Source organism: Pongo pygmaeus, chromosome 15 (genome assembly GCF_028885625.2).
Source record: "Pongo pygmaeus isolate AG05252 chromosome 15, NHGRI_mPonPyg2-v2.0_pri, whole genome shotgun sequence".
NCBI classification, from domain to species: Eukaryota; Metazoa; Chordata; class Mammalia; order Primates; family Hominidae; genus Pongo; species Pongo pygmaeus.
Window position 1 is genome coordinate 65,843,646 of NC_072388.2, and position 24,716 is coordinate 65,868,361.

Consider the following 24,716-nt stretch of genomic DNA (forward strand, 5'->3'; position numbering starts at 1 on the left):
ATTTGCTCAGTATGCCTTGGGCACTCAGTACTCAAACATTTAATCATAATGAAAAGGTAAATAAGTTATCACTCTTATGAAACACAGACCGATCACATTTAATGCTGCCACCTTAAATGCAAGTTAGAAAATTTGCTGAATTCTAAAAATATGCAGAATTACCTCACAAAATTAATTATTTTCTTATATCTCAATCCCATTTGCCCTAACAGCAATAGTAACTGTTAAATTAATCAAAATGCTAGAAAATTCAGTACACTGGGATGTCCTAAAATTTAATGACTACCTTGAGGCCTAATATTCAATCATTTCAAAATTTTGCACACCTCCAATTTATTTCCATTTAACAATTTATGAAATACTAATTTCTGCACTCTTTCCTCTCCTTGCCTCTTCTGCCTTCTTAGCTTTACTTTTTTGTTATTGTTTATTTATTTGTGTGTGCGCACGCACATGAGTGCACATGGATGAAGGTGTGTTTGTATGTTTGTGTCCTTTATTCCAGAAAAGCCATCCTCTCTGTTCTCTAACACTGCTTTATAGTGGATAGCTATTTTATTAAAATGTTATTTCACCAAGGATAAGCAGAGGGGATGGGAAGTGTTAATAGTGTGCCTATTTCAAAAACTAGGCAATTTAAGATTATTCAGTCAGAAAAATGTGAGTTTATGTATCCTGATGATATATCAGTAGCATTCCTCACTGTCTATCTGTGAGGTATCATATTTTATCTTTGTCTTTAAAGGAAGAGAAATCCATTAATGCTTTAAACTATGGATTATGACTTAAATTCAGGTGAGAAGGTACAGAACGACATGACTTTTTGAAAATTACTGAAGGTGAAATAAAGATAAAAATGGCATCCATAACTGCAGCACCATGTACTGTAAACTGGATTGTATGTGCGAGTGCGCGTGCGTGCAGTTATCTCCAAGTTCAGCTTCTGGATGTATAGAACTTCAAGTTATAAATGTATGTTTATTGTTTTTAAGTGTATATGCAATATGAGTATGTATATACACATATATATGTTTAAGAACAAAAGATACATTTTATAATTAAATCAGTTTATATTAATATGGATGCAGTCTTAAATCAAAAAGTGTGTTTGGGAAAGAAAGTCAAACTTCATAATATTTAAATATCTTTACTCCATGTTTCTACAAAATAGAAAATGTCAAAGTGAATCTCTAGGGGATTTATAAGGATGGTTATAGTATTTATTTTCTCTAATGCTTTGGGGAGAAAAGATGCTGTAATTAATCAAAATAAAATGTTGACTTCCTAGTCACGGGTTTGTTGAGCATGCATTCTTACGTTATAGAAAGACCTTTGATGTTTTGAAATGTTTGCCAAAGGCAGTGAGAAATGTATAATGCTATGATCTTATTTTTAAAAGGAAAAAGGAAAACCGAAAAGAGAACAAGTTGCTTTTTCAATTCATTTTCTGATGTTTACATGTAGCTCCATCGAAAGCTGGAGGAGCTCAGAGATCACCTAGAAGGCAATGTGAAAGGATACTCTCTCAGAGTAAATGTACGATTTCACTTGGTGATTTTTTTTCCCCTAAACTTCTGCTGACTGGTAACTCCAAATCTGATTGGTTTGTCCTCTCATCTCCATCTTTTTCCTTTCTGTCTCTTTTCCCCCTCTTTCTTTCTTTTCTAGCTGCGGCTTCATGCTCACATTTATGAAATAAAGATTAAATTAGCAGGATAGAGGACCCTAAAGCCACACTGACTAACATTGCTGTTGACTTAATAATATTTTGGCCCCAGTGCAAAATAAAATCTTTCTTTTCAAAAATCACTATTTCTTATACAATTGTATACTTTTTTGAGGATCTTGTCATGAGACTTCATTTGGAGATTTTTCTGTTGGTCATGTCTTCTACCGCTTGTTAGTTATGTCAGCAGAATAAATTATGAGCTGGATATGAGGGGTATATCCTTGATGGTACAATTTCAATTTTCAAGGAAAATAATCAGTGTTAGGGTATCATAGGTAATCTGGCAAGTAGACACATTTGTTCTGAGTTAATAGACTTAACTCAGACTCTTTTAGAATAAATGTATGTCATTTTGTTTAAAAATAAGAAAATTAGCAGTAAGTATCGTCACCAGGAACACCTTCACGTAGCATCTTACAAATACTTGAGCTAAAGTCTAATATACACAAGACAACCATTGAAGGAGGACAGTACCTTGTATCCACTCAATCCTGTACGTACATCATATAGTCAGAATTCATGATAGTATTTTTTGTGACAGATAGTTCAGACTATCAAGATTTTCAAGAAAAATCTCTAAATTGGTTTTAGTATAAATGTAGCAGAAGAAAAACTAAATTACTACAGTAATTTATGGCTGTACCCTTTCATTTCTGGGGTTTCTAAAAAAGTTCCTGTGAATCCTGGTATCCGATTTACTTCTCACAAGGTTATTACCATTCATTTAATTCACACAGCTGTAATAGTTTTGTTATAAAAACTAGAATTAAAGTTAGGGATATGATAATTATCTTATTTCTCAGCTTGTTTTTAATTGTATACCACACATAGTCATGTATATCTCTACGCTAAATTTCTGATTATTGAAATACAAAGTGATTTTTATTAATAAGTTATTAATTCTAATAACTAAACAGAAGGAATTAATACACGTGTCTCGTATCTCTACTTCTTCCTTTGAGCTACTCTTTGTTTTCTGCACATATTCTTATAGAATTTTGAAAACCATCCATAATCACTCCCCAAAATCTATTTTATCATTTTTTTAAAAAAAAGATTAGTATGGATTTTATGATTAAATCAGTCTGCACATACCTAATTATTCTAGAAACCCATAAAAATATTTTAATATATGTATTTTAGTCTTGTGCTCTTTCCTAACCAATCATGAGAAGTAATTTTTCTTTTCAATGAAACTGAGACCAAAAAGTTGAGACTTGCTGATTACTGTACAGTAATGAGTTAGTAAGAGACCAACATCAAATTTAAAATTTGATGCCTTAAAAATTAGGTTATCTCATGCCATTATTTAATTTCTTTTTTCAACACCTGTACTACTATATAATGATTAATCTCATTTTATTTCACTGAGAAACACTTTGTTCTGATTACCTTGTTTCTAAAAATATTAAATATAAGGTGTATCAGTCTAAGGATCCTGTTAACTGTCCAATATAGAAAAAAAAAAAAAACCTATCCAAAGGCAAGTAGTATCCTCTCTAGAGAGTTCAGCTAAGGAAACATGCAAATCAATTGCTTAGCTGAATTTTCAGTTTCTCTCCTTACCCTTTAATTCCTGCTACGCAAGTATACCTTAAAATGCCTTGAATATTAAAAATTGATGCTAAAAAGAAAAAGTTATTCTCAGAACCATAGACTGTATTAGACAGGTTTTGTTTATAAAATGAAGTAAATTGACATTCGGTGATGATTTTGTTTCATGAAAATTTATTGTAGGTGTACACACACAAGAACAAATGTATTAGTCCACTTCCACATTGCCATAAAGATACTACCTGAGACTGGGTAATTTATAAAGAAAAAAGGTCCAGTTGACTCACAGTTCCACATGGTTTGAGAGGCCTCAGGAAACTTACAATCATGGCGGAAGGTGAAGGGGAAACAAGGTACGTTGTATATGGCGGCAGAAGGGGAGAGAGCACAGGGAAAACTGCCACTTTTAAAACCATCAGATCTAGTGAGAACTCCCTCACTATTTACAAGAACAGCATGGAGAAAACCACCTCCATAATCCTATCACCTCCCACCAGGTTCCTCTCTTGACATGTGGGGATTACAATTCGAGATGAGATTTGGGTGGAGACACAGAGCCAAACCATATCAACAAGTATATGAAGTGTCTTTTACTTCATTAAAATGCTGGTGAAGATTTCAATTAGATGAAAGAGTCAGAACCATGTTCCTTATACAATTGTATAATTTTCTGAGGATCTTCTCATGAGACTTCATTTGGAGATTTTTCTGTTGGTCCTGTCTTCTACCCTTTGTTAGTTATGTCAGCATGATTACAAATTATGACCTGGATCTGACGGTTACAGTCTTGATGATTCAATTTCAATTTTCAAGGAAAATAATTACTATTAGAGTATCATCATAGGTAATCTAGCAACTAAACACATTTGTTCTGAATTAACGGACTTAACTCAGACTCTTATGTACATAACCTACAGTTACTTTTACATAACAGCAGAGTTGAATAGATGAAACACAGATTATGTGGCCCATAAAGTCTAATATTTTATTTAATAGTTAAATTTTTAAAAATTCAATTAAATATTTTATTTTATGGAGAATTTAAGATATCATTCAGAATTGCAGGATGAAGATTTAATTTGCTAATAGTTTAATTTGCTAATAAATAAAAATTAAAATATTTTAAAATTAAATATTTAATATAGAAGGTGTGACATCATTCAGAAGTGTGAGATAAGGATTTAATTAAATCATTAATGCTTGAATTGGATGATATAGACAATATGTTATTTTTTAGAAAGGGAAGAGCCCTGTACCATTATTGATTAAGGATAATGTAATCAACAATACAAAATAGAATATTCTAAGATATAATGTTTTGAATATTGTTTATTTCTCATATTAAAATGTATTATTTGTTCAACATTCACTCATAAAATGGGATGTATTAGATTATTGATTTTTAACTTAAAAATGCGTCATCTTTTTCTCTATATCATTCAAAGCAGAAGTATTCTGAACTTTAAGTGGGTTTTTAGTAATTTTAGTAATAATAAAATCATCATCTTTTACCTAAGCAGAATTTTTCTACCTTAATGACTACAAAAATTACTACAAATCCTTAGATTGGTGATGTGCTGATAGTAATAGTAACTGAAGAATAAAACCACATAGAGGAAAAATTAATTTTCCATTTAATCAAATGGATGAATCTAGTAAGAAGAATATTAAAAGTAATGCATAGGCTTGAAGGCCAGTGAAGACAATGTTGAGAATTGAAAAATATAGGATAAGGCAGGGGACAGTGGCTCATGCCTGTAACCCAACACTTTGGGAAGCCTCACTGAGAAACACTTTCTTCTGATTACCTTGTTTCTAAAAATATTAAATATGAAGTATATCAGTCTAAGGATCCTATTAACTGTCCAAGATAGCAAAAAAAAATTTTAAAGGCAAGTAGTATCCTCCCTATTTGCGGGCTGATCACTTGAGGCCAAGGGAAAAACCTCCTCTCTACTAAAAATACAAAAAATTAGCCAGGAATGGTGGCATATGCCTATAATCCCAGCTACTTGGGAGGGTGAGGCACAAGAATGATTTGAACCCAGGAAGTGGAGGTTGCAGTGAGCCAGGATCGCTCTGCTGCACTCCAGCCTGGGCAAGAGAGTGAGACCCTGTCTCAAAAAAAAAAAAAAAAAAAAAAAACAGAAAAACATAGAATAAGATAATCCAAAGTAATACTTTCTTTACAGAATATAAATCAAGGTCAATTTACAAGGAATTTGATTAGTTGAGGAGCAGTGGGGCCAAAGAGAGCCTAAATATTAAGATGTTCAGGAAAAAAGTAGATAAATGTTCATGAAATAAAGATAGGTAAAAGAAAAGAAAGGAAAGGAATGAAAATACTCATATGCCACAATTTTGTATTTTCATCTGAATACTCAGTTTATGTATTATGATATTAAATTTCTATTCAGCTACAAATATGTGTAGACAGGTTTTGGCTGACCAAGTGTGATTTTTTTAAGGGCTATGATAAACAAAAAGGAATATGGTTCATGAAGACAGATTATTGGCATATAAGTGAAACTAAGATGGAAAGTGATGAAATGGAAGGAATATGACAATTATCTATAAGTACTTAACTATACTAACACAAATTAAAGGATGGTATTTAAAGTGAAAAAAGTCAAGGGAAGAGTTATCACCCAAAATAAGACTACCTTTTTAATAAGTGTTAAGAAAAATACCTGAATCAAGTTAGAAAGTAATGATCTTTTGAACCATGATTTTTAAATGTTTAACAATTAATTTCCTGAATGCCAAAATGGGGTAGTATGAAATAGGGCTAATATAAATAATGAATTGGGTAACTGTGATTTTATAGATCTTTAGAGATGAATATTTTCATTCCAGCCTTAGCTCTGAACTACTTTCTTATATTTTTGATAAATAGATACCTATTGTCTTTTGGGGGGGTTTGTACTTTTATTTTTATTGAGTTAATGCAGTAACTCAGAGATCAGCAAATCCTGTTTTTTTATAGGCCCACAAGCTAAGAATGAGTTTTGCATTTATAAATTGTGGAAAAACATAAAAAGAAGAACATTTTATGGCATGTGAAAATTATATGAGATTCAAATTTCAGTATTTAAAAATAATGTTTTATTAAATTATAACCATGCTCATTCATTTGCACATAACCTGTAGTTACTTACACAACAGCAGAGTTGAATAGTTGAAACACAGATTATATGTCTCATACAGTCTAAAATATTTACTCTCTATTTAAACAAATGTTTGCTGAGTCCTGCTGTAACTGGTTAGTGTGTCAGAATAACATTGACATAGGAATGGTTATAATGGAGTTTGTGAAATTTCTTCATTTTAGAGCTTGAGAAAAGAAGCCTGCTCATTTTTCTGAGGATGGTTTCAGATTATTCTACAAAGAAGCATATGTTTGGAAAGGTTGATCTCCTCAAATTGTCTACCTTTACATTTTTATTCTCTTCTTTTTTATTGTTTTCTCTAGCTATTCTCTCTCTCTCTTCACATAGATTTCCCGCTCTACACACACACATACACACAAAGTCTTCAAAGATGGAACTCTAATGTGGATAGAATATAGATTATAAATTTCTCTTTTATTGGAGGCTCATTTCTGGGTTTTCAGAGTACAAAGATAAATCTCATTATTGCTGTCTTAAATGTTATATAAAATATGTTTTTAGAGTATTTTCATTTCACACATTGCATTTTTCTATTTATTACTTCATTACATCTTAACAAAGATCTTTCCCCTGAAGACCATGACGAACTTTTGATTTTTGCTAAATGCCCTGTTTGGCCTCACCTAAAATCATATAACTTCTATGGGAAATTTTATACAACTGGAAAAGATACACTGACATGATCAAGTAATATATCATACCTTAAAAATCTAAATGGTATTTGAATTGAATCAGCTAACTCTGAGTGGGGAAGAACAGCTGGAACATGAGTCCCTAGATAAGTAAATATTTAATAGTCCTTAGGTGAGCAAACAGTTTGTAAACTCTATTTACTTTAAGCAGATTTGAGTATCTCTTGATTCTTTTATGTAGAACATTGTTTGACCCTTCCTTGTTTGGCATTTTGGCATTTACTTATATTAATATTCATTTATTTACTATTTCATTTATAATAATTATGTAACATCTGAGTATCCTGATAGATGATGTCTTATAAATATGACCAGACTACAATAATGATGAAGATAACAGTAAGTCAATTTTAGGATTATGTCTTTGGACTAATTTTGAGTAATTTTGCTACTTTTCACTTTATTATTATTGTCTTAATGTAGTTAGTTCAATTCTAAGGTTTCAGTTATAAAAATAAGAAAAAATGGCCAGGCGCAGTGGCTCACGCCTGTAATTCCAGCACTTTGGGATGCCAAGGCGAGTGGATCATCTGAGGTCAGGAGTTCAAGACCAGCCTGGCCAACATGGTGAAACCCCGTCTCTACTAAAAATACAAAAATTAGCCGGGCATGATGGTGGGTGCCAGTATTCCCACTTACTCGGGAGGCTGAAGTGGGAGAATTGCTTGAACCCGGGAGGCGGAAGTTGCAGTGAGCCGAGATCACGCCATTGCACTCCAGCCTGGGCAACTGAGTAAAACTGTCTCAAAAAAAAAAAAAGAAAAAGAAAAATCTATCTTATCCTGTGCTTTTAACAAAAAAAAATCTCATGATATTAATAAAATCACCTGCAGTGGCCTAAGATATCACTTAGAATGGAAGTGACACGTTTCTGAGATGTTTAATGTGCACCGTAGAATTGCCCTCCTCGGAACCGACTGTAATTCAAAGATAAAGTACTAATAAAGTATCTCAAGTAAATTTTCCTAGCAATAGAAAATAGAGAACTGAGTAAATTTTAACAATGACAAGACTCTCAAACTGTTTTGAAAGATAAAGTATCTCAAGTAAATTTTCCTAGCAATAGAAAATAGAGAACTGAGTAAATTTTAACAATGACAAGACTCTCAAACTGTTTTGAAAGATAAAGTATTTCAGTTTTATGGGCATAGATATAGACACAGAACAAACATACACAGCAAGATTTTCTTAGAACTAGCATTTTGCTAAAGAAATTCAGATATGTGTATGGCTGAAAAATGTGCAATTTCTGAATATGTATAGAATTTAGCATATTTTCAAAAGTACCTCTAAGCAATAAGTGGCTATGATACTTCTTAGCACAAATCTTTGTGATAGTTTTAAAAATTCTGAGCATTATTTCATCAGTTCAGTTTTTTAAGATAGAAGAAAAAGGGTTTGTATATTCATTTATTAAATAAACATATATCCAGCATCTACTACATTCTGCTATGCTTGGCACTGGAAATACAGTTAAAGAACAAATCTTAGATAATAAGTGCATTTGTGATTCTTCTACTGTCACCTTCTCCAGTACCTTCATTTCACCCTACCTTTGTATTTTGATACTTCCTGCAGTATTTGTAAATAGAGAATACATACTTAACAACTTTATCTTACATGGCATTGTGAGACAACCTAACGAGAAAAGAGTACACAGAATTGAACATGGCAGTGTGACAACGTAGAAAATAAGAACAGGGAAGAACATTATCAGTTCAGCATCATAAAGGTTAAACATGGTTGTAAGTACAAAATAGCTATTTTTAAAAATCAATGATAAAATAGCTGTTCCAAAAATTCTGTGAATCATTCTGATAAAGGTTAAGTCTGTTGAAGAGTTGTGTGTTTAAGTTTTTATATTTTTATAGTGTTGCTATTGCCATTATATTTTAGAAAGTGCCTCAAAGCAATAAGTGGCAATGATACTTTTTCGCACAACTCTTTCTGATCGTAAGCTTTAAAATTCCTGAATGTTATTTCATAAGTTCAGTTTTCTAAGAATAGAAGAAAAGAGATTTGTATTTTCATTCATCAAGTAAGCATTTATTGAGCACCTACTACATTCTGCTGTGCTTGGCACTGGAAATACAGTTAAAGAACAAATCTGATAATAAGTGCATTTCTGATTCTTCTACTGTCATCTTTCTTCAGTGGAGAAAGAGAGGTTCAGTAATACCAAAAATGGAATAGTTGAAACAGGAAAAAAGAATCAGAATACTGACTTTGGTGCCCTCTTTAATGAATACTGTGAACATGTATGGTAGAGTTATTCTATAAACAACCTCCCATGTAGTTCGCTAGTGTTAAGCCAGTGAAGATCAGTGCAGTACTGTAAGAAAAATTGTCCAGCGTTCTGCTTTCTTTCTTAAATGAGGATCTTCTCAGCAAGATCATACCAGATTCTGAACAGAGGGAGTCATCTCCATCATGGATTTTTTTTTAGCAAGGTATGTTTTTGTCACAAAGTTTTCCTTCAAATAACTTGAGTCTTGACATGTTTTCAAACTCAAGTGTCTGCTTATAAAGCTGTTTTATTATCTGGCCAAGTGTGTTGGTGATGGAGCCATCTAAACCCTCTGTGACCCTTACTATGCTATCCTTTCCTCTTTAACAGTGTTTTCTTTTCCCCACTGCAAAACCAGGCTCGGCTTCCCTCGTGCTCATCTACCTATAGTGTATCTGAGGTATATTTTGCACGTGTTTTCTTACATGGTCAATAACATGCTCGCCCTCACCGTTTTTCTCATTTTATTTTCCTTTTGCCTTAATTTATTTTGCCTTGCACTTTGCACTTGCCTGAAAGGGATGAGGATACCAAAGGGGAAAATTCACCTGTTTTAGGGGGAAATTTCTCTATTTTTATGACTGATGCATTGTTGTCTGAATAACTTTTTTTGGCAGTCACTACATCACATTGAAATAACTAAAGCCCAGATAGCCAACTTGATTGCTCTGACTACCTTAATTCCATAATGACTCTTTTGAATTATATAATTTATTGTTAAACTCAAATTGGCTAAAGGCAAGATTCCAGTTTGTATATCTATATATATCTGTGTCTGATAGCTGAAGATTTGTATTAAATTAGTGATTGTTGTGTCTCATTAACCACAGACATAGGAAAACATCCAAAATTGATTATTAAATAGAAAATAAATATACATCTATTTTATATAAAATAAAAGATGTATTCCTTTTTTAAAATCTCATTAGGTGACTTTAATAATTTTTTGCTACTTATATTTTTCTAAGATTCTTGTAATCTAGAAGAGATTAACAGTAAAGAGGTTCATGTTCTTTCAGTAAAATATTTTACATGAAATTTGGCCTATTTTCCTTGTCTTTTAGGAGGTTTAATTTTTTATTCTTACTGTGTTAAACTATAGAATAAATGAGTTTTCTTGTTTTCAAAAAGCAGATTTATTGAAATATTATTAACAGACTTTGAATATCCATTAAGTCTCCTTTCAAAGCAGGGGCACTGTTTGAGTAGCTAAGAAGAAAGAGTATATGTACCTCAAAATATGACAGGTAAATAAAAGAACTTCAGGCCAGGTGCAGTGGCTCACACCTGTAATCCCAGCACTTTGTGAGGCCGAGATGGGTGGATCACTTGAGCTCAGGAGTTTGAGACCAGCCTGGCCAACATGGTGAAACCCCGTCTCTACTAAAAATATAAAAAATTAGCCAGACGTGGTGGCGCACACCTGTAATCCCAGCTACTGGAGAGGCTGAGGCAGGAGAATCACTTGAACCCAGGAGGCAGAGGTTGCAGTGAGCCAAGATCGTGCAATTGTACTCCAGCCTGGGCGATAGAGTGAGACTTCGTCTTAAAAAAAAAAAACGGACTTCAGTAGCCTATGAATTTTAAGACCTTCATTCTTTTCTTTACACCATAATTTCTACATGTATTTACTTTGTACAGGCCACTGTAGCTACCATATTAAGGCCAGTATTATCAGCTTAATTCTGATTGCAGAAATATTATCTCAGAATGTCATCCCAAAGAAAACCCTTGAAAGATAGTACTGTTTAAAATACCAGGTAGTATATGCAGAACCAGAGGCAGAATACCATCTGCAGATCTCAAATTTTAAGAAAAAACCAAAAGAAATAGCATGACAAACCCATAGCCTCACAAAGTTGAATTTATTGAGTCAATGGAATTGCAGCTATCTTCTTCGATTTTTAACTTTGCAAGTTATAACTGTGAGATTTTTTTCTCTTAAAACTGATTTCCTGGGGGGTTAACTTCTTGAAACATACCACTAGGGAGAAGCAAAGAAAAGAAAGCCAAATGAGCTATTTTTAGTATCAACAAAGACATTTGAAAGAGAAGGTTGGTATCATCTCATCACCACATTTTCTGTAGGTCTTTTCTTAATTCCCAAAGATTATGAGTGCTAGTGTAAAAAATATATAACCCATTTCTTTTTGCCACTTCATCCAGGCAATTCTCCATTTCCCATGAGAGTGTGTAAGAAGTCTACCATTGGCATCATCTCCAATCACAGCCTACAGCATCCATCAGGGTATTACTTTCTCTATGACAGCATGTGTGCAGGAGGGCTCTCACGTTGGAATGTGGAACTGGCTTCTTGGGGGGATTATGTATGCTGTGGCATTTGCACCATGGCACTCAGCTCTTAACTTTGGCTTCATCTAGATTTGTTTCTTTCATTGTGACACATGGGCTTTCTTTATTTGTCATGAAGTGTGTTTCTCTTTCTGTCATTCGTGGTAGGGTTTCTCTCTTTCACTCAATGCCACATCTCTGTGGTCTCCATAGGTGCTGTTTATGTTTAATTTATGATGCTATAAAGACCAATAAAATGAAGAACTCCTTAAGTAATCTAATATTCATGATAATCCTCTGCCTAGAAATAATTGTTTCTTTTTAGTCTTAAATTGGTAAATATTTCACAGAATTTTAGACTGTAAACCTTAATAATTAAAATTTCAAGGAATATTCTTCTTAGCTTTAAATTTTTCATTTGGAAACCTCTTGACAGGATCATTGGTACGAAGTACAGTATTTATTTTATAGCATCACTATGGAGGTAGCCAAACCTTCCATGGCTCGATCTCTTCTTTCTGTTACATTTACATCATCATCTTCATTTACCTTCACTATTGTAGAAATAAAGTCTCCAATCCCTAATGTAGCACATTGGTTTACCAATTGCATATCACTATCTTCTGTGTCATTCATTAGATGAAAAAAATAAGCCTTGCTCAAAAATGAACCTATCCATGAGTTGTATAGGAACAAGATTTATAACCTCAGCTGGCTGATACTATTTAGCAAAAACATTTCTCCATGTAGTTATGGTCCCTTTGTAAAAAAAAATATATATATATGTATATATATACACACACAATTATTTTACTTGTGTTAAGCTTTGTTTTTGATATCTCATTATCAATTAATCTTCATAAAAGCCTTGTCTGGGGTAGATATTAATGTCATCCTCATTTTAAAGATGAGGAAATTGAGACGCAGAGAGGTTAACTATCTTGCCGATCATAAAGCTAGCAAGTGAGTGGCAGAAAATTGTCTTTTCTTAAATACCATGCTTTCTCCTGTTAAGAAGTTGTTGAAACTCATTAGCTCTGTGACTAGCATGTAGTAGTCTTGTATTTTCACTTCATCCATTTACTTTGTTCAGGTTGATTATATAGTTTGGGGTATATATTATGAGAAGATGCACCTATAAGATACAAAACTTTAATTAATACAAAACATTAGTAGTGTGTATTTTCACTTCATCCATTTACTTTGTTCAGGTTGATTACATAGTTTGGGGTATATACTATGAGAAGATGCACCTATAAGACACAAAACTTTAATTCAAGAAAATATTAGAAAGACATCTAACATTTATGGTTATATAATTTATTGTTATGTAATTTATTGTTATTTTTCTCTTATTTAGTCATTTGATAAATATTGAGCTACCTACTATGCCTTATTTAATTATAATCTGCCAGTTATTTCTTGGCCTTTGGAATTGGCTTTACATTTAGAATACATAAAATATTGTGAATGTGATGAGATCAGTGTCTCATATTATACAGTTTTTCATCCCTTCAAGCAAAGTGAAAAAAAAGAACTCATCTTTCACGTTTCTGATTTTCAACTTTGTTCCAGCAGTGCTCTAGCAGAGTTCCCTTTTCAAATCCTTTGAAAAGATTGCTTCAGAATTCCCTTAGTATAAACCAAAGCCAGAATTAATACTTTCTTCTGACAGAAATTGAATTCCTTCTGACCTATTTGAGAAGCTGGAATATATACTAGATATGAATTTATTATAATGTGTAACACAGTATCTAAACCAAAGAAAATTAGTAAACATCCAAGTTGTCATGCTTTTACTGGTCCAAATTGAACCCTTTAGAGCCTTATCTTTAATGTCTTAGATTTCCCAGTAGCAAGGTTGATTTAGATAATTTGACATTTAGATGCTAAATAATTGATTTCCTGTTGACTAGACAGGGACTGAAAATTGTGTTTTTATTTAATGCTTAAGAACTTCTAGCTACCTGAAGGAAAGATGGTTTTAAAGTTGTAACATGCAAAATAGTTGCCCTTTGAACTCTTAGACGCTATTAGGACACCAATTCTGATCTAAACAAACTTGGACTGCCTAACAGTTTTGGAGCTTTTGCAAACAGAAGTTTCAGTTAAATTGCAGTGAGTAAGTCTACATATTCAAGAAAGGAAGGAAGAGAGGAAAAAAGGAAGAGAATAAAGGTAAATGAACTTTAAACACCATACCATTTTCTATTTCAAAAGAAAAAATAGGAACATTTTTTAAACACCACAGAACCACAAACTGTTTAAACTGGAAGAAACTGTAGCCAAAAAATAAAGATTCTATACTGTGAGATAATCACCTAAGATGTTCTACTATATAAAATCTCATTTAGAAAACCTTTAATAATGATTTATTACTTATTTCAATATATGTATCTACAGTGTTCCACCCTTTCATTCACATGTATTATTTTTATGGCATTTGTATACTATAGTTAGAAAACTGGAGTTAGTGTGAAGAAATCTTAGAATTGTATCTTTTGAAAACACTACAACTGCTGCTATTAAAATTTATTGAAATTGGAAATCATCATTCTCAGTAAACTATCGCAAGGACAAAAAACCAAACACCGCATGTTCTCACTCATAGGTGGGAAATGAACAATGAGAACACATGGACACAGGAAGGGGAACATCACACTCTGGGGACTGTTGTGGGGTGGGGGGAGGGGGGAGGGATAGCATTAGGAGATATACCTAATGCTAAATGACGAGTTAATGGGTGCAGCACATCAGCATGGCACATGTATACATATGTAACTAACCTGCGCATTGTGCACATGTACCCTAAAACTTAAAGTATAATAATAATTAAAAAAAAATTTATTGATTCCTACCTCACTTTCAAATTTGTAGAAATGAACTGGAGTATATAAATTGTCTTGTTAAAAATAAAATTAGTATATCTGTCTCTCTCTCTGACATACATATTAGTAGCTAAGCCATAGAGATAATGGGAAAACACATTACGTTCTCTTTGACAGGGATATTTGATATATCCATCTAATTAAAGCATTCTTTAAAAAGAATTGAAAATAATTCTGTCTACTTGGGCATACATTTTTAAATTTCCATAATAAAAATATTTTTAAAACACACTATTGTAGTTGGCAGTAGCGAATTTCTGCTTATCCTTGTATATTGCCTCATATAATGATCATTTACAATATAAAAGAGGTCATCAGTGAAAACAGGGCAAGAAAAATTTAAAGTTTAAGATGAGGGAATATTAATGGATGTGTAACAAGTTTAGAAAGTTCTTAAGCTCCCTTAAAACTAATATATAAACTATATGTATCTTTGAGAGAGAAAGGAGATATGTATATCCTCTCCTTCATGCAAGTAGGAATGAAGAGAGTCCGTAAAGTACTTATGCGAAGTCTAGCTTTATATATACACAGATTAGCTTATCATCATGATGTTCTAAATTTTCTTTCCTGTGTTCTAGAGAATTTACAAATGAAATAGATTAATTAGAGATATAGCTAGTTAGAGCCCAAATAAATGATGGCACATTATAATATGATATGTAATAATGTCATATTATAATGTAATAGCACTAAAATGACATAGCTCACCTGCATTTATACTTATAGTTCCAGCTGCTGTTTGAATGTCTTTTTGTAATATCAAACTCAATATGTCCAGCTCTGCTTTCTAAATACTTCTTTCAATGGTAATGTTCTTAAAGTTTCCCTGCATAGAAATCTTCTAGTTATCTTTTACTCTTTGTTTTTCATCTTTGACATTTAGTGTGACATTAAATTTTGTCATTTTTGTTATTTCTTCTTTTGAATTATCTCCTAATCCTTACTTCGGATACATAAATGAACTTTGTTGCCACGTCTACTTTAAAATCCTGGCTTTGGCCAAAAAAATAAATAAATAATTAATTAAAATGGCAGCTTTCTGTACATTACAGAGGTTTAAGAAATGTGAAGCAGCTCATGGTCATCTATTGCTATGGTTCATCTCCATGGATTTACACAGATTTGGTTTACCACCAATCCTAGTGTAATTTTTAAAGACTCAAATAAGTATCTTCTTGACCAGCAACAAGGTAAATTTTCTTTTGCTCCTTTTGGGTTTTACTCCCAAACATGCATTTGGGTGAAATGTATAGCCTAGACTTCGGCAAGTAGAATTATCAATTTTCCCTGGTCACCTTTTTTCCCTTTCAAAGCACTTCCTTCTCAACCAGTGTTCTTCAGCTAAGCCATAGAACACAGGAAGTAATATGTGTAGCTATTTTCTTAAGATCTTGTAACGATGTTGCCATTCTATATTCAAAAAACAGAAGTTTATTCATTACACACAATGAATATAAATGCATTAAGGTTTAATTCTCTCCCAGAATTGAGGAAGATATAGTAATCCCGTCTTTTACGTAGCTCAGTACTTCTTGAAGTCATTTATTATTTAAAGATGCACTTGAAATTTCATGTTTGGAAATTCTTCGTGTTGCTTTTTTCTTTTTTTTTTTTTTTTTTTTTTTGATACCTGGAGTCTCTAAATAGCCTGTGCTTATGTGATTTTAGGGCTTGAGATCGTGAGACATATTTTTATTTTTTTTAAATAACCTCTTTATTTTTCTGAAAGAATCAGGTTTAATCAACTTCTCACCATATTCTAAAAGTGTTCCTGCTTGGCAGTTATTAATATTTTGTTAGTTTTCTTGTACTGTTGAAGTAGACTTACTGAAGATCAATTTAACATACTGTTTAAAGTTTGGGGCTAGATTTGAATCCTAAACCTGGATTTGAAACCCAACTCTGTCCCTTATTAACTTTGTGACCTTAAGCAAGTTAACTTCTCTGCACCTCATATTCCTGTAAAATAGGAATGATACCACCTTTTGGGATATCTTAAGGATTTAACAGCTTAATACTACTTGGTGCAGTGCCTGATATGTGTAAGTATTCAATAAATATTAACTATATTATTATCAATATTTATTGTTATATTGAAGGTCCAAAGGTAAAGTTATTTTTTGTTTCAACTAACTCTTTCAGATACATTATCTGCTATGTTTTTCATAGAGTAAAATACATTTTACGTATAGTGATTGGCCACAACCTGATTGAAACAAGTATTAGCTCCACTATCAACTTAACCTGACATCAGCACTTGTACCATTCCTGCCTTACTTCTTTTTCCTAGTCATTGTAAAGCATATAGAATATGAAATACATGAACACTTAATGTCTTTCTTTTCATTCTGCCAGGTGACTATCTTCTCCAGTTTTTCAATTGTCTTTTTCTCCAAAATCACTTTCCCATTTAGTGTCTGGATTAGTTATGCACATAAACACATCCCAAAGATGACTAATAGGAATAGTGGTTTTTTATTATCAGTATTATATTGTCCTTGTATTCTATTATATGTCATACACTACAAGCACTCACCAGTTTATAAGTGGGCAAAGCACTTCCTCACAAAAAGTAACTTTATAAATAGTGACAAGATTTCTAGACTAGTGTTCATATAACTCTTCATTAGCTGATATTGCACTATTAGTAACTGAATTGAGATTTAAATTGACATATATGGATTAATGTAGGAATCTATCTACTAATTGTAACATTATTTCTTAGGAAAATGCACTTTAACTTCTAACAGAATCCAGCCTACTTCAAGGCATTTTACCTGACAAATTCTGAGTGGCAATGGGATCTACATCCTGTTTTCTTCTTTTGACAGCTCAATCTTCCTTACAGTACTCATTGTAGTGGAAGGTAAAGGGAGGAGGAAACTCTAGAAATTGGGACAAGGACTTCCCCACAGCATCATCAATCAATGTCTGTTGAAGGAGTGTATGAATTGAATTTTTATATTAAAGGTTTATGCCAATATAATTAAATTTCAGTTAACTTTATATAGTGTGATATTATTAGTCCTAGATTACTTCTTGCTGCCTCTTCCTAGGAAATGATGATATTTCTGAATGATTCTTTATTCATTTATTAAGTGCTACTTATTAAATACCCTCTGTTTCTTCATATCTTGTAAACAAGATATAGATCTTTGAGTCAGCGGAGCAAAGTTAAAGATATATGACTGACTGTGAGTTAAAAGAAGTAATCATTTCTACTGCCGGGTCTGTGTCTGATTTAATCAGACGTGGTGAGCTATAATTGCATTTCTCTTTGCCCCAGTTTACCCATCTCTAAAATTTGAATAAACTAGACCTTTATGTTCCTCAGAAGGGATATTCTGGTGAAATTTCAGAAAATGGAAGGGAGTCATGACAAAGCTAATTCATCATGAATGTAAAAACAGAATTTTTCAGGTACAATATCAGAGGAATTATATCTTGTTATCCTGTGTGCATTTTACTTTTTACATGAAAATTCAGTCAGAGAGCCAAATGTATTTAGAAAAAATACTCTGAGCTTCAAAGACCATAATGGTTTGGATGTGCTGTGTAAATGTAAAACTTGAAATTGATCTTGTTTTGTTATTTTTCCTTGGTTGTTTATACTTTCAGTTTTGCTGAAACTACTAGTAGGTCATAATAAGTCAGCAAGCATTTATTTAACATCTACACATGCTACAGAGTAGATATTGCTGTATTAAGCATATAGAGAATGTTGCAAAAATTAAATATGGGGCCTTAATGATTTTACAAATTGAAATATTGTCCATTTTTTAAAAAATCATAATGTATGAATTCAGGCTATGTTGTTCTAAAATATGACTAGAGGAAATGTCTTTGGCTTTGAAAACTAAATGTCTTTACTAATCGGGTCAAAAAAGTCTGTAGGAAAATCACCATTCTTGAGTCCTGTGTTCACAGAATAGTCATGAGTGAGTTATTTTAAATTTCACCAAATTATTGTTAAGTCACAAAAAAAGAATCTGGTAAAGGCAAATTTTCCTAGAATAGACTTGAGTTTTTGGAACCTTATTACATAACTTTAAAATGCCGTAATGCCTCTTTAGGCCACATTTTTCTCTATCAGAGATGGTGTCAGGTTGGTAGTAAGGCTTATTTAATTAATTTGCCAAGTTCAGACATCTTGGAAAGGAGAGATAAAGGCAAGGCATGACATTACTTTTTATAAACGTGACTTACTGGAGGAGAATGCAAATTTTCATCCTTTAAATCATTTAATTGGCTTTATTGAGTTACCTAATATATTTGGGTGATATAGGAGACCCTGAAAGAAAGAGGACCTCAGGAAGCATTATAGGTCAGAATGATTAGCATATGCACAGCAAAAGTAGTTTGTGAAAGGGAATTTGGTCTTTTTCTTTTTTAATTCACTAAGTTGAATTTAAGGGCATATTTTAAGTCTTATGGAATCCATTTTAAACACAGTGATAGCATTTCCCGTGCATTTTTAGCCACGTAATTATATGAATAAATGCTTGCTACCCTTTACAGTTGCAGCTGTCATTCTCCAAAGTAGATTCATCCACAATATTTATAGTCTTAAATCCTAAATCTATTCTATTTAAGATTTTTTAATAGTATTCTTTCACCGTTAGGCAGCACCTCCTTGAGAAAGAATTTACATTTTTATTCTCATTTTTAACAAGAATTATACAGCTAAGATTTATAGAGAACTTGAGGGCTTTTTCTACAATGTACTCCATCATCAGAAGTAGGCCAAATTAGAAATAGAAATGGAGAATATATGGTGATGTCTTTTCCATTAGCTTTGAAAAATTCAACTTGTATAGTTACACGTATATGATGTCAGAGTATTTTATAAGTATGCCTGATTTATCATACTGACTTGATTCTTTTTAACTTAAATATTTTGGGAACACAGACTCATGTTTCATTTTTCAGTGAGTTATTTTTTGTCCATGAATAAGTGTCAATACATTGGTTGATAAGTTGAAATCACCTACACCCTTTGAATATATGTTTTTGCATCACTTTCGAATCTACCTTTTAAAGTGAATTTGACTTAATTTCCATGTGACTTTTATTAGTAGAGAAAGCAAATAATTATGAAACACAGTAAGGGTTATTATATAAAATAATTTTATTTTACAATAAAACAGTTGGATGTGGATTTTACCTAGAAAGACTAATATTATATATATTATATTTCTCCCTTGGAATTGACAAGGGAGAAAAAGTAGGTATATTGGTACTCAAGTGTTTTGTATTTTAAGAGGAAAAAAGAATAAAAAAGGGTCAATGGAAAAAAGAGAAGGGAAGGAAGGAGAAAATAAAAAAAGGAAGGGAGGAAACTACTGTAGTTTTTCATTTCTTTTTTGACATCAGTATTTAAATAACAGGTTACTTGTTCTAACTTTCCCATTTTACATCGTTGCAGAGCATAAGCAGCAGCTTGTAGAACAAAGGTGAATTCAGAAAGACCTTAAACATATTTTTGGATTAATGTTTCATGAAACCCTGAATGGAATTCAGATTCATGTGGTCTTTTTATAGCCATAGTTTTCAATTGTATTAGCAATTTTCCTTGTCCTATTTCTGTCTGCCTCAGGATACGAAAAAAAGGGTCTATTTTCGAAATTTTGTTCATACCATTCTGCACCCAATATTGCCTGGAGTCATGAAAACCCAGCTTGCTGCTATTTTTTCTCTTTGGCAACTTGCTGCTATACCAACACTCAGCAATTAAATCTAATTCTGTTTGGGCTACCATGCTTAAATGTTCTTGTTCAGAAGCATGGCATGAACTAATGCATGGCTCTGAAAAGGCTGCTGTTGTGCGTCTGCACTGAAGGAAAAATTCCATAGCAATCTAGCCCCTTTGGATTTTATATTGAAGCTGTAGATTAATGGTGAACTTCTGTGTAATGCTTGAGAAAGAAGGGAAATCCCTAGAAATGAAAGTGTGAACTGAGGTAAAAATGGTCTTCAGTCAGATACTGCTAAATTAATCACTAGTAATCATCAGTTGTGGAGGTTAGGAGTCCCTCCATAGAATGCACTTGGGTGGAAAAGTAGGAAAGAGAAAAAAAGGATGCCAGTGATACCTGAAAGAGATTATATGAGGAAATGTTGAGTCAGTCTTCATTTGTGTGCTGTCTCAAACATTTAGCTCAGAGTCTGAAATACTTTGGGTCAAATTAGGACTGATTTTAATTGTCTTATTATACAATTTCACAGCCTAATCATCCAGCATAAAATATATCAAAAATGACTTAATTCCCTCATATCCATAACAATTCCAAACTGTTTTTAATAAACTTTATAATTGCCTCCAATATTTTAAAATTTATTAGGAACACTGGTTTGATGTTTAAACAATCAGCATCCTTCATTAGTTCCATTAAGCATTCATCTTATTTTAATGTATACAATTTTTACTTGGTAGAAAATAAACGAGACGTTATTTTTCCAAGTGGAAAGAAATCTTTTTTTTCCTTTTACATTACAGTTTCACCTTGAAAACATAGGAAGCAAATGAATGGTCCCAAAATTTGGCATTTAGTTTTCTAAGTCATGTTTCTGGACTATGAGTTACTGAATTTTGCTTAATTTATTAACGTAAATACAGTAATTGAACCACACAACTGTCAGTTCCTCCATCCTTTGATATGTGGGTGATGAAATATAAACAAACAAAAAATGTTGTGTGACCAGCAGCTCTGGATCATCTAAATGACCTCCTTTAGTTCATTTCCCTTTCCACATATCAAGTTTATCTATAACTTCACCAATTTATTAGTTTTAGAGCCATGTAGCACAGTTCAAGAGTTCAAAGGGAAAGTCAAAATAATCTGGGGTTATTCATTCAACTTCAACTGCTACCATATGGCAAAGGTCTCTGTAGCCATTCTTACTATTACATGTCAATGACAGTAGCATTTCTAAAGTGCTCTTGTGCATGTAAGTACCACTCCTTCAGTCAACCTATGTCACTGTGCTTTCACTTGCAATTATCTAACTATCAGACATAACTGAACTCTATTTCTGATCTGAAATGTTCCCCAGCTAGAGTTATGTACCTGGCCTTTGCTTTATAGAGTCATATGTCCTGGTAGCTGCAAATTAATGATGAATGAAAAAGAGGGAGGGGTGATGGAAGAGAGAGAAGGGAGGGATGGAGAAAATAAAAAAGGGAGGAAGGAAACTAGACGTCGTTTTTCATTCCTTTTTTACTTCAGCATTTAAAGGGTAGGACACTTGTTCTAACTTTCCCATTTTAAGTAGTTGCAGAGCATAAGCAGCAGTTTATAGAACAAAGGTGAGGTAGTAAAGGCAGTCATACTATGTACGTGCTAGAGGGAATCATACTATGGCATTTGCTTTAAAAGCTGTGTCTGAAATCACTTTGGCTTCCTTTTAAACATCCCACCTGCAAGGAGGAAATATTTGCAACTGCTCTTAAGATTAATCGACCAGGCGTGATGGTTCATGCCTGTAATCCCAGCACTTTGGGAGGCCAAGGCGGGCGGATCACGAGGTCAGGAGTTCGAGACCAGCCTGACCAACACGATGAAACCCCATCTCTACTAAAAATACACAAAAAGATTAGCTGGGTGTGGTGGTGCATGCCTGTAATCCCAGCTACTCAGGAGGCTGAGGCAAGAGAATTGCTTGAACCCGGGAGGTGGAGGTTGCAGTGAGCCGAGATCACTCCACTGCACTCCAGCAGGCAACAGAGTGAGACACCATCTCAAAAAAAGAAAGAAAAAAAAAAGATTAGTCGTGATGTGGGTCAAAATACTTGTCTTTTCTCTTACACACATCTTTATTTATTTATTTATTTATTTATTTATTTATTTATTTATTTATTTAAGACAGGGTTTCTCTCTGTCACCCAGCCTGGAGTGCAGTGGCGCAGTCTTGGCTTACTGCAACCTCTGCCTTCTGGGCTCAAGCAATCCTCCCACCTCAGCTTCCCAGGTAGCTGGGACTACAAGTGCATGCCCCCATGCCCAGCTAATTTTCTGTGTTTTTAGTAGAGACAGGGTTTTTGCCATGTTGCCCAGGCTGGTCTTGAACTTCTGGGTTCAAGCAATCCTCTCACCTCAGCCTCCCAAAGTGCTGGGATTACAGGTGTTAGCTACTACACCCAGCCCTTTTTAAATTTTATAAGCTATTCCTTTTGATTACTGCCTATTGACTTAAAAGACAATTCCAGATCGGGGGTTATATTTGTGCTTTTACAGTCTGCTTTATGTTTTGAAGGTTGAAGTAAAAAATGTGAAGAGAAAAAAATGCGAAAAGAAGAACAATCTAAGAATCCCTGTTCCATTACTTATTACCTCATTTACATTAACCCACTTTCTCACTGCAGTTTCCTACACTTTATTTTTTCTTGTGCTTCTTTTCCCTTTCCTTGTGTGTTTGTTTTTTTCATTAGAAATCACCTGTCTCTTTATTTCTAGCTATTTCTTTTCCTTTCCTTTTTCAATGAATAATAACCCATTTCAGCCACTGAGAAAGAGTAATGAACCTTAATAATTGTTATTAATTTTTGTGTTTCAGTGTGCTTCAAAGGAACAAAATGAGCTTGGCATAGCTGCTTTTATGTTCTGGTACACTGAGCCTAAATTCTAGGCAAGTAGTTCACAGGAATATAGGAGAGGTCATCTGGATGAAACTAACATAAATAAATTAGATGCAATATTTCTAACTGTAAAAATTCTATGCATCATATAATGACCCTGTCAAAAGACTATTTATAAATAGAATATGCCTTTTTCAGCTTGAGTTAAAACATAACGTTAATGGGTCTAGGGTTACAGACTTGTGAATCTAGTTAGCTTCACAGCTGTTCTATGATAGACTGTAAACTGATCCCAAATGTCTTATTGTAGATATGTATGCAGGGGAAGGACTGAGAAACAATGTATTGATGGCTCAAAATAAATCTATAAACAATTGAGTAAAACTGATTTGAACAAATAGTAAAATGGTCTGTCTATATTATACTAAAAGGTTTGAATTTTATAATTTTTTAATCAAATGGCATTTTCAATGAGAGTTTCTGGGGTTTTTTGTTTGTTTTGTTTCTGTTTTTGTTTTTTTAGACACCCAGGTTGGAGTGCAGTGGTGCAATCTCAGCTCACTGCAACCTCCACCTCCGAGGTTCAAGCGATTCTCCTGCCTCAGCGTCCTGAGTAGCTGAGATTATAGGCGCACACCACTGCACCTGGCTAATTTTTGTATTTTTAGTAGAGATGGGGTTTCACCATGTTGGCCAGCCTGGTCTCGAACTCCTGACCTCAGGTGATTTGCCCGCCTCGGCCTCCCAAAGTGCTGGGATTACAGACGTGAGCCACCAAGCCCAGCCGTGTTTTTCTTTTAGATAACTTTTGTATTGTTTTTCATACATTCAGTAAAGAATATAGATAAGCAAAGAGAAAATTAAAATTACCCTTGAGCTCCTCCCATGTTAACTGCTAGTAACTTTTATCAGAAAGAAATAATAAGGATGGTGAACTGAAGAAAAGAAAAGAGAAAGTAGGGAGTTCTACAGATAATATAGAGTAAATCAAGAATAGGCTGGGCTTGGTGGCTCACGCCTGTAATCCCAGCACTGTGGGAGGCTGAGGCGGGCGGATCATGAGGTCAGGAGATCGAGACCATCCTGGCCAACACGTTGAAACCCTGTCTCTATTTAAAAAAATACAAAAAATTAGCCAGGTGTGGTGGCGGGCACCTGCAGTCCCAGTTACTCGGGAGGTTGAGGCAGAAGAATGGCATGAACCTGGGAGGCAGAGCTTGCAGTGAGCCGAGATCGTGCCACTGCACTCCGGCCTGGGCAACAGAGCGAGACTCTGTCTCAGAAAAAAAAAAGAAAGAAAAATAAAAGAGTAAAGAAACATATGTAAAACAAAGAATTACCAATTAAAAATTTCCTACATGGAAAATTTTTTAAAATTTTTCCAAGTAGGAATTGTTTAAAACATGTGGGATGTAAGAGTTGGAAAGCTCTGATGGATGAGTTTCTGCAGAGTTTGATACAATTATATTGTCTATATGATAACTGAGCAATGCAAGACACAGCAAAGCCACCTGAAGCAACCCCAG

General features: G+C 33.5%; 1 protein-coding gene across 13 annotated transcripts in view; it reads left to right on the forward strand.

Annotated features, from left to right (window-relative positions):
• GPHN (gephyrin) overlaps positions 1-24,716 on the forward strand; it is a 682,735-nt gene that overhangs the window by 486,575 nt on the left and 171,444 nt on the right. Inside the window, exon 10 of one of the 13 annotated variants that reach the window (XM_054448601.2) lies at positions 1,465-1,536. The exons of 11 other annotated variants lie outside the window; for them this stretch is intronic. In XM_054448601.2, the coding sequence (XP_054304576.1) occupies positions 1,465-1,536 (72 nt within the window). Of the gene's footprint in view, positions 1-1,464; positions 1,537-9,790; positions 9,833-24,716 lie in introns of all 13 variants that reach the window. One more of the 13 variants, XM_054448602.2, reaches the window with a different exon arrangement.